This window comes from Sinocyclocheilus anshuiensis, unplaced genomic scaffold (genome assembly GCF_001515605.1).
Source record: "Sinocyclocheilus anshuiensis isolate Anshui unplaced genomic scaffold, SAMN03320099.WGS_v1.1 scaffold481, whole genome shotgun sequence".
In the NCBI taxonomy this organism is placed as follows: domain Eukaryota; kingdom Metazoa; phylum Chordata; class Actinopteri; order Cypriniformes; family Cyprinidae; genus Sinocyclocheilus; species Sinocyclocheilus anshuiensis.
The window spans coordinates 1894173-1905323 of NW_015539907.1; the positions used below are offsets into that span (position 1 = coordinate 1894173).

At 38.5% G+C, this 11151-nt stretch overlaps 1 protein-coding gene across 1 annotated transcript in view; it reads left to right on the forward strand.

The window, feature by feature from the left end:
- The window catches only part of LOC107686287 (CMP-N-acetylneuraminate-beta-galactosamide-alpha-2,3-sialyltransferase 2-like), a 29566-nt gene that overhangs the window by 10142 nt on the left and 8273 nt on the right, over nt 1-11151 (forward strand). Inside the window, exons 3-7 of the mRNA XM_016483223.1 lie at nt 2487-4384; nt 6458-6651; nt 9239-9418; nt 10590-10635; nt 10791-10910. Of these exons, the coding sequence (XP_016338709.1) occupies nt 3893-4384; nt 6458-6651; nt 9239-9418; nt 10590-10635; nt 10791-10910 (1032 nt within the window). The 5' untranslated portion in view covers nt 2487-3892. The remainder of the gene's footprint in view (nt 1-2486; nt 4385-6457; nt 6652-9238; nt 9419-10589; nt 10636-10790; nt 10911-11151) is intronic.

An 11151-nucleotide genomic window follows, 5' to 3' on the forward strand; every position in this document is an offset into this window, starting at 1 on the left:
ACAAACAACAAGCGCTACTCTACACTGCTCAAAACTCCCGTTTGAATCGTCAGTGGCAAATCCTTTAAATATGAAAACGTACTTACAGTCTGTGAGTCAGAGCAGCCGTCATTGTAGTCTACTCTTCCAGGATCAGGAAACAGTCCTCCATAAAATGCGCTGGACACATCTGAATATTTGGGTTGAACTGTTCTGGAACAGTGTTGTAAATACAACTTAACCACTGATTTCTAGTCGTGTCCTCTTTTGGAAGGCCAAACAAAGTATTTTCGCTTTCGCAACGAAACACACAGCGTCTTCACAACATGGCGGCGGTGGCAGCAACAATAAAGTTACGCCTTCTTTCTTTGCGTGAACATTTGGCCGGTGTTATGCGAATCTTCCCACATCGTGACGTAGACATGTGGGGGCGTGTTTAAACAAGGCGTTTTAGGAGGGCGTGGACGAGTCTTAACTTTTATAAAGAATATCTCTTTGGGTTTGAGACTTTAGTCTTTGTAACTTTAGGGATCTTATCTATTCACGAACAGCTTGTAACACTCCAAAGAGAAAGGAAAACTTGAAATCGCATCATATGACCCCTTTAAGTATTCAGCTTTCCGATTATGTATAAATCTCAATACAAAAAAAAAAATTGACCCTTATGACTGGTTTTGTGGCCCAGGGTCACATTTGTACATAAACGAAAAGATCGAAATGGAAAAGATGATCAGAGCTCATAAATGTGGAAACTTGGGCACATTCACGCCTTTGAGAACATCAAACCTCGTCTCGCTCACGTCGCATTACATCACTATACGTAAGAGAATCAGTCAGCAGCATGAAGGATGTAGCAGAAATAAACACTATTGAACTGTGCTGCAGTCTCTTTTGCGGTTTCTCTCATCAAACTGTGGGCGTCTAAAAAGAAGTAGCGTGCTTAAGGATGAGAACGTCTCAATCAAAGAAGCAGGCATTTACTGCTGCCGGAGAAAATGAAATCTGAAATTCATTTTCTAATTGGAATGGAAGGGGAGAGCATTATGTGATCTCGAGTGGTTCACCCACGCATGCAATCACAATCGCCTGATTTAATCTGCGGCCACAGTGAAAGCAGCACGAGCCACCTGTTTGTTTGATATGTCGATATACTCTTTTCCAAGCCTGTGATTGAACTGTTGGCAACAGACAGATAGGCTATGTTTAACACATAAGTGCATTGCTGTCAGAGCTATACCTTTCGTGTATTTCTTTTAAACATGCATCCAAATTAATGTGTTAATTAAAATATGCAAGCATGAACAAATTGGTTGGTGTTATTTTGTGAAAGCTGTGAAGTTAATGTTCTTCTAAGGTGCCTGTGCTCCACATATTGAGCTCAGCAGATGCTCTACAGAGAATGTTCAACAGAAAATCGGGGGTCACAAGAGAGACCCAAAGATAGAAACACTTCAACCGTGGTGCCCTCACAAAATGTGTGTGAGGGACAGATATCAGAGAAGATGATGAATGTGAAAAGTCAGTGAACGGCTTTTCATTTTCATCATCTTTGCTGATCTTTCAGATATAGAATGGGGAAAAGAAGGTCTGGAAATTAAAGTATGAGTTAGGAGGGAGAAACTATAAATATTTTGCAAAGCAGAAAAGAACTGACAAGTATATGAGCAGAAGCTAGTGATGTTTACATGCTTATTATGCTGCTTTTCTTTCTTCTTATTTTGTTTCTCATACACTATACCTATTGTGGCATCTAAAAGTCTCAGACTGCTAGTGGAAATGCATCTATTGTCTATTCTTTTCTAGTTTAATATTTTTATTTGCAAATCATGTTATTAGGATAAAAGTTGATTTGGATTGAAAAATTAACAGGAGTTGAGAATGGCAGAATTTCTTAGTATTTTGTTTTTGCTTTAATGACAAAAGCTCTTGATCTAAACCTCTTCTTCAATAGGAACATTGAAATTTGCTCTTTTGTACAAAGGAGTTCACATGGTCAGTGTCAGAATTTAGCTTGTTTGATTGGTGATCTAAAAATCATGCAAAACCTCATAATTTTGAATTTCATATAATTTGTCATAACTTCTTTCTTGGTTTAATGTTTTTGACAATTATTTCAGTGTATTTCAGACTTTAGGAGTCCTCTGTACATTTTCAATTGTGGTACAGTAAATTAAACATAAATTAAACCTTTTAAAAAAACATTGTGCTTGATTTTTCTGTGTACATTTCAAAGTCATATTGGTGCAATTTGTATTTAAATGTGGAAAAAATATCTGGAGCAAAACACAGTTTGGCATGTATCTGTGTGAAATATTTGTTTTTAATTATGCATGCCAATATTCTGTGCTTTTTGCCAGTTCTCTGAACATTTGAATATGAAAATCTGTCTTAGAATTTGTGCATACAAAAAAAGTGGGGAAAAAAAACTTAGAAATAAAAAATACAAATAAATGTCTTGTTATGCAGTACTTAATTACTTAATTCTACACTTGTATATTTCCCTGTAGTTTGGAAGGTCGTCCTGAATCAAGAAGAGCAGCTGTAGACACCAGCAGCTGGATTTCACTACCATCCTAATGCACAGCACACTCTCAGACTGACGGGTTTTCACTGGCAGCAAACTGGCAGAGAGAAAGAGAGCTCACACAGGTGGGCCAGCAGCAGCATCCCAGAGATTATAGATTTGGAGATTGCAGGACAACAGCAGGTCAGGGCACACTGCCTTGTTGAAATCTGAGTTCTCCACCTCACCAATTCCGTTAAGAGATGTCATCGTGAAATTGGCAAGCGAGCCCTGCGACACAACACATTCACATGCACTCGGCTGATCACGTTCTCCACTAGCTGCTAGACAGTTGCAGTGTTAGAAGAAAATCGGATGCTGTTTTTGTTTGCCTTTTTCTTTAATCCACCTCCTTGCCACTCAAATCCCTTTTTGTGCTTGAGCCGTTAGATTCTTTCAGTCATCTTTGTTGCTTATTTTTATTTGGTTCATTTTTATTATCCACTGACCTGGAGAGAGTCAAAGTGCTCAAATGATCAAACCATGATGGCAGAATATCCTAAAGTGCTTATCTAGACTGGAATGTTCAAACCACACAGTTAGGAAGGGAAACTGTTGGAACCAGAGGTTCCTCATATTTGAATCTTCAAGCTGCATTCATTGAAGACACCGTAAAGACCAAGGGACAAACGCAGTGGCATGTCTCCGCACTTAAAGTAACTCACAGGATACGCAACTACCACTAAATGAATGAGACTGAAAGAGTTTGAAGAGTGTTGTAGAATGTAAAGCTATTCAAGATGTCTGCAAAAGAGCTTCATTACAAGACTGTGAGAAAACTCCACCCATTTCCACCTCTGGCTGCGAAGTTCGACAAGGTGGCTCGCTAGACAGAGTGTACGGCTGAGGACAAACTGGATTACAGTGACAAACTTGGACTCATAGAGGACTGTAATAGAACAGACACGGTTGACAGCCTAGCTTGTCTGGCACTGAGATGTCAAAACCACAGAGGGGGCTATTCCTCCAACTGTCACTGCAAGGAGAATAGAGCCGATCACACACACGCCTACTAGCAGACTGATTTTTAGAGCCGAAAGACTGGTGTGTGTTTGAACTGTGGCAGTATAGACAGTTCAAAAGCGTGAAAGAAAGAGCTGGAGGAGATCCCATAGTGTAGGGGGAAGAGAGCGAAAATAAAGAGCGGTAAAAGGCTCCACGGCAGCGGTGACACATTGAAAGAGAAGACTGTGACAGACTGGAGATCATCGGTGGCAGTTCACAGGCGCACAGTTTTGTGAGATTCACACACTTTTGGGTTTAAAGCCTGTGCCGCTCAGTACACCGAGTAGTACTGAGTCCAGTTTGGGCACGGTGGCAGGGGCCGGTTCATGGCAGTGGGGCGGGCGCATGCCGTCTGTGCCTCCGCAGCGAGAGGGACGCTTCGGTTTGGGATGGGGTTGGGGTTGGGCCGCATGGGCGCGGGCTCAGAGGGTGGGCGAGCTAAGACCCTGTGTGCCCGCTGGAGTCGGACCTGCGGCGGCAGGGGAACATGGGGGCATGAGATGCTCCCTTCGCTTCTGCGTGGTCTTGGGATCCCTGGCCCTCCTGTTCCTCACGTCGCTCTTCTTCTCCTTCTCGCTGAGAGGAGGAGTCGGCTTGCCTTACTTGGAACCCCCGGGATGGGAAGAGTCACGCAGGGTTAAGCTAGTGCCCAGCTACGCCGGTTCCCACCGGGTCGTCCCGGCCGAGAGCTCCCAGCAGAAGACATGTGCCTGCTCTCGGTGCGTGGGTGACCCAGGCGTTTCCGACTGGTTCGACGAGAACTATGACCCGGACATCTCGCCTGTGTGGATTCGGGACAACATCCAGCTGCCTTCAGACGTGTACTACTGGTGGGTGGTAAGTGATCTTATGGTTACTCGCTGCTGCTTTTAGATTTAGAAACCCTTTCAGTTGATGTGGTTAGACTTGCTTTCTACATGCTTTCGACCTCATTCATTAACTAAATGGAAAAACAAAATGAAATGGCTGCAAAACTGTTGCACGGGAACTCGCACAGTCCTTAATTAAAAGAGACCTAATTTTGTTGTGCTTCTCTCCTTTAAATGAGAGAGGTTAGCAATCTGCAATTGTGCTTATGCATCATGTTTAAGCGACAGGAAGCAAAGAGGCCGTTTTTATTAAAAAGAACATGAGTAATGTCTGAAAAAAAAGTGTGTCAGCTGAAAAGTATAAGTCTGTAATACTTGCTCAGAGTGAATTAAAAGCAGGGAGGGTGCCGGAGTGCATTAAGCAAAAGAAGCAGAAAGATTTTGGGATGAAGGTTGGGAACATGCTTGCACTTATGGAAACTACTGAATTTGACATTTTCTGAAGAAAATGTAAGTGGTGCTGTTAGAATGCTGGGGTGTTCTAGGCAATTGCTAAGATGCTTGATTACTGGTCCAAAAAAAGCCAGAAAGAAAAACAAAAATGAAAGTAATTGTTTTGGCAATGTTGGACTCATTGGACATTCATTTCAGAGTATAATGGGCGTAATTACTCAAAACTAATTATGTAATTTGTTTTGTTATGAAACTTCTGTTGGACTGATGAAATTCATCTGTGTGGAATTTTTGAATTGCAATGAATTAAATTCCTCTTCCTTTTATTCAAATTCCAATTCAGCATCCTGTGGGCTGTAACAAGTTCAAATCAAATTTAAATTTAATCAAGTCAGGAATTTAAATTTAGATTTTTGCCCACAACTGCTATATATAAAGATGCACATATAACTTACATGAATGCAGACTACTGTTCTAGAGGGGTTGGTAAGTTTTTTGTTTTGTTTTTTAAAGAAAGCTGTTTATTTGATCAAAAATTCATTAAAAACCACAATATGTTGAAATATTATTACAATTAACAAAAACTTGTTTCTATTTCAAAATGTAATTTATTCCTGTAATGGCAAAGCTGAATTTCCAGCAGCCATTATTCCTGACATCAGTACCACACGACCCTTCATTATACAGTTGTTTCTAAATATTTTTGTAAAAACCACAATTTAAGGATTCACTGATGAATAAATGTTTTAAAGAATTTATTTGAAAAATAAATTTTTATAACAGTGTGATTGTCTTGTGATCCATTTAAAGCACCCTTAACACTCTTAAAAATAAAGGTGCTTCAAAAGGTTCTTCACAGCGATGCCATAGAAGAACCATTCAGTAAAAGGTTCTTTAAAGAACCATCTCTTTCTTACCTTTTTGTAATCTGGAGAACCTTCTTTCACCACAAAGAACCTTTTGTGAAACAAAGATTCTTCAGATGTTAAAGGTTCTTTATGGAACCATTTAGACAAAAAGGTTCTTCTATGGCATCGTGAAGCACCTTTATTTTTAAGAGTGTTGCTGAATAAATGTATAGAAATCTAAAACATTAAACAAATCTTTCTGATCCTAAACCTTTGAATGGTATAATGCATAACTTTCTGTTGATGACAGAATCTTGTATTAAACACAATGGCTCCTGTTATTTGGACGGGCACAGAGTAAATTTGGTGGCTGGCATCTGTACCCAGAAAACATCTGCCAAGAATTATTAGGTCCAGTGGAGACCTGGTAAACTCTGCCAGTTATTGGCAGCAGGGACCATGAGGAGAAGAAAGGAGGGAGAGAAAACATGGAAAGATAGAGAAGGGGGTTGGTTGGAAGGAAGCCATGTCATGGAGGGATGTCAGAAAAATACAAAAGGAAAGATTTTAAGTCTGGTCTTGGTTTTCGGAACGTGTTTTTGTTGGATTTTTTTTTCTATTCATCACAGCAGAGGGCTTCAGCGGCTAATTGGCTGCCTGGATGTTTATTTTAGTATGCATGTGTGCACAGGCAGGTGTGCAGATGGTTTGAAGTTAAAAGATAACTGCCCAACCTTATGTTAGTTTCTTTATTTCGCTCTCTTCCTCCCTCTCTTCTCTTCCCTCTGGGCCTTGTACAGATGTTGCAGCCTCAATTCAAACCCCACAACATCCAGCAAGTTCTACAGAGGCTGTTCCAGGTCATTCCAGGCCATTCCCCGTACGGTTCGTGGGACCCTGCCCGCTGTCTGCGCTGTGCTGTGGTGGGGAATTCAGGAAACCTCCGTGGGGCAGGTTACGGTCCGGTGATCGATGGCCACGACTTCATCATGAGGTGAGTCTTGAAATGCCACCATGTAAAGAAGTAGGGAAAGAAAACAGTCTTTCGAACTGCGTATCAAAAATTAGGAAAAAGATTTGGTCTTGTTTTGAAATAAAAAAAATAAGACATACAAATTAAATTGGTGCCCTGGAATTCAGAATGAGTTTGTCTAGCTCGGTTATGATAGTTTTGGATTTTCAAAGTTGTTTTTAATTGAACACTTATTTAGGGGTTTTTTTCACAACTAACTTGTAGTTTTAGTTTTAGTTTGTTTTTTTTCTGCAGTGTTTTTTAGTTTAGGTTTTATTTTGTGGGCATTTTTTAATATTTAGAATTAAAGGTGATTTGATTTCTGTACTTGGCAAAAAATAATGACTTTTCAAACAGGTTTCCTTAAAGGGGTCATATGATGCTATTTTAAAGATCATTATTTGGTGTAACAGAATATGTTGACATGCTTTAATGTTCAAAAAACACATTATTTTTCAAATACTGTACATTATTGTAGGTCCTCTATGCCCTGCCTCTCTCAAACGCTTCGTTTTCAACAAAGCCCCCTCCTTTGACAAGCGCAGTCTGCTCTGATTGGCCAGCTGACCCAGTGCATTGTGATTGGCCGAACACCACAAGCACGTGTCGGAAATGTAACGCCCCTTACCATAATCGCTTCAGCTTTCAAAGTAAATATCAAGACCCCCATGACGGTCATGGCAATGGGCGTTTCGTTTCCGACACACGCTGTACGCGGTAGACCAATCCAGAAAAAATTTTTTAGGGAACATAATCATAGAAATAGACTACTAGCTGCTATAGGAGATTTATTATAAGTAGTAATTTAACACTGAAAAAATACATACTTCACCTTTTAAGGAATCAATTGGTCAACTAACAGAACAGCTAACGCCCTAAAAAAGGAAGACTTTGATAAAAGCCACATTTATCCATATCAATATATTTATAGTTTTATTTAGCTTATGAAAATGTTTTTAAATCAGCAGTTTTAGTGTGCAATAATAGCTCTGTTTTCTGGGACACTGATCACAGTCAGATATGGTGGCTTGATATTTGCAGTTGTGGGTTTCAGTTGAATGAACATGGAAAAGGGCAGAATGTGCGTATTGCCGCTTAAAGAAAAGAGTAAAATAATTGCCTGGGGGAGACGTTGAAGAACAGCGTATGTTTAGTAGAGATCAGAGAGACGGAGCGGCTGAAAGAGATGGAGGTATAAATTGAGGTGCTATTTCAGTCAAGTCTTTATTGATGCAGCTCTGAAATCTTAAATTAATCCCGTCCTCCTCCGTATCCATCTCTTTCTTCTGCCCCACAGCAGCTGTCTCCTCATCACTTTATTTGTTTAACTGCTGTCTGCTTTCATTTTGACACAGTTTAAGAGATTTCTGCTTGTCAAATTAGTTTGCTGTTGCTGTTTATTGGCTCATATAAGTTTTCCATTGGCTAAAACGATTGTTATTATATTAAGTAAACAGTATATTGCTTGAAATCAGTTAGCATCCTTGTACTATACCCACTGCCTTGTGTTTCATGTATATATTGCATACTGGTGTGAATTTTTAGTGAGAATAATATTTTATTTTTATTCTTTTATTTATTTTATTCTTTTATTTATTTATTTATTTATTTTTTTTATTGGAGTTTATTTTTAAAAACCAGTGCTAAGAACCAACTACTACTAAACACTACAACAGAGCTGTAGAATAACAAACCCTTCTTGCACTTCCGATAAAAATACAATTTATTGTAAATGAGTATTGTGGTTTCCAGTTTAAGCCTTGCTCTTTGGCCTTTTGTTTATTAGAGTGATGATATAAGAAGAAAACGCTTGAGATTTGATTGGTAAAACATCTCACTGGCTTTGAGAAAGCTTTGAGTCTTAAGAAGATAAAGTATGTACATTTGTTGTTTTTGCATTAAAATCTCTAGGACTATTACATCTAAAGCTTTTTAAATCCTGCTGCCTGAATACAAGCTTGAGATTCTATGTGTTGCAAAACCTTGGTGATGTAAGGTAGTTCTCTGAATTTGAGTGAGTACATGTGGAATACAGATTGAATGAGAAAGGGAGGCAGGGTTTTTTTTTTTTCTAATCAGAGCATTTTGTCGAGAGGACATGAGCTGTGAAATGGAAGCTCTGACATCCATCGGGGAAACAGACGTGTCTCCTGAATAGACACTGACCCTGTCTGCGTTTCTGTCTGATCCACACCCTCTTTCCATCATCTTGCTTGTCACTTGCAGTCTGTCGCTCTTAAAGGAATAGCTCACCCAAAAACAAAAATCATGTCTTTTATTTATCCTCATGTCATTCCAAAACCTTAAGATGTTTTTTTCTGTGGAACACAAAGGAGAATTTTGAATAATTCCCTGGTTATTATTTTCTGTACAATTACAATGGATGGCAACGTTTCTCGCTGGCTGCTTTTTTTAGCCGCTTTTTTGCTGTCAACCTGAATGCACTTTCTGTTTGTTCACTTTACTCCGTCATGGGGAAAATAATGAAATGCCAAAGTAATAGGGCTTGTTTGAGCGAAAGTGAGGGAGCGTTTTCTCTGTCTAATTCAATTGGATCTCTGTGTTCCAGGATGAACCTGGCTCCCACTGTAGGGTACGAAGAGGATGCCGGCAGCCGTACCACACACCACTTCATGTACCCAGAGAGTGCCAAAAACCTGGCAGCCAACGTTAGCTTTGTGCTGGTGCCCTTCAAGACTCTCGACCTGTTGTGGATCACCAGTGCCCTCTCCACCGGCCAGATCCGCTTGTGAGAACAATAACACACACAAAATTTTAGGGAAAAAAGCTAGATAGCTGCACTCTTTTTTTTATTTTAATCTTTTATTTGATGTTTTTATATAAATCATATTTATTTGTATTTAAAATTATTTTATTTTTTATTTACTTTTTACTTATTTTATTATTTATTTTAACCACAAATCTCTGTAAATTTACTTAATTCTGTCTGTAAATGAATAAATGAACTATTCAGTTCAGTTTTCAGACACTAGATTTAATGAAAGTTTGGTTGTCGAAATCCTGAATTACATTTTTTTTTTTTTATTTTGTATATTTTTATTTTAAATGTTTGTTCTCTTTTCTCATTTTCTCATTTTTTAAACCACAGTCTATCATTTTCTATCGCTCTAAAAAAATAGATTGTGACATCCCATCAGTAAATTAGTTGTTCAGTTCAGTTACAGTAAGTTTAATGAAACTATAAGTGAGTTTAATTTGGTTGTTAGAATCTTGAATTTTGATTTGTATTTTTAATTTATTTAAATCTTTCATTTAAAATAAATAAATAAATACATTTTATTTAAATTGTTTTTAAATAAAATCGTTTCTTCTTTTAACCACAATCAAAAAAATTGGAAATCCTGAAATCCTGCACATCACTTGAACGTGCTTAGTAAATAACTTTAATATGCAACATGAAGGTCTGTTGACCAAAGTTTTTCATATTAAAGTTATTTACTTACTAAGCAAGTTTGAGAGGTGTGTGGGATTATTCAGATTTATTTGTGCGATATGTTTAAAAGATACACGTAGTACCTCCTCCTGATAGAGTGTGACATCCCATTAATAAATTAGTTGTTCATTTTAGCTTTCAGTCACTATGTGAATTTAATTAAATTTTGGTTGTCAGTCCCTGAATTTTGAGTCGTAGCTGTAGTAGCTGCAGTGTGGCCAATGAGACATTCATATATTCTGTCTGTGAACACACTGCAGTGTTCTGTACTCAGAAATGCATCATTCAAATCACACACACACCGCCACACATCACAGCGCTTCATCAACAACATTCTCTACTTCACTGAAAAACACCAGAAAGTTAGCACTTAGCAGCAGTTCTGCTCACTGTTTTTTTTTTATGAAAAGATGAAGAGATGTCAGAAGTGGGAAGACTTATAACTTTATCTTTCCAAATCTCTCAGCACTTATGCTCCAGTGAAGCAGTTTCTGCGTGTGGATAAAGACAAGGTAATATATTCCCATCCTGTCTCTCACAGATTTATCTTCTCTGAATTAAGACACTCTTTAGACCCTGAACAATAGAGCACTATCAAGCTCACATTCAGTCTTTGTTTTCTCTGTGCTGCTATAAATCTGCATACGTATCAAATAATGTCCTGTAGGTTCAGATCTTCAACCCAGCTTTCTTTAAATACATCCATGACCGCTGGACACGTCATCATGGCCGCTATCCCTCCACTGGCATGCTTGTGCTATTCTTTGCTCTACACGTATGTGATGAGGTGAGATTTTAGGGTATATAATAATGCATAGAATTCATACATGACGTTGTAAATTTTTTTTTTTAAATGTGTTCTTGTATCATACTATATTATATAATATAGCAGTTTTCTAGTGTAATAAGTCATTTATTCCTGTGATGGCAGTGACACAGATACATTTTCAGCAGTTATTACTTTAGTCTTCAGTGTCACATGATCCTGCAGAAATCAGTTTAATATGCTGATTTGGTGCTCAAGAAAC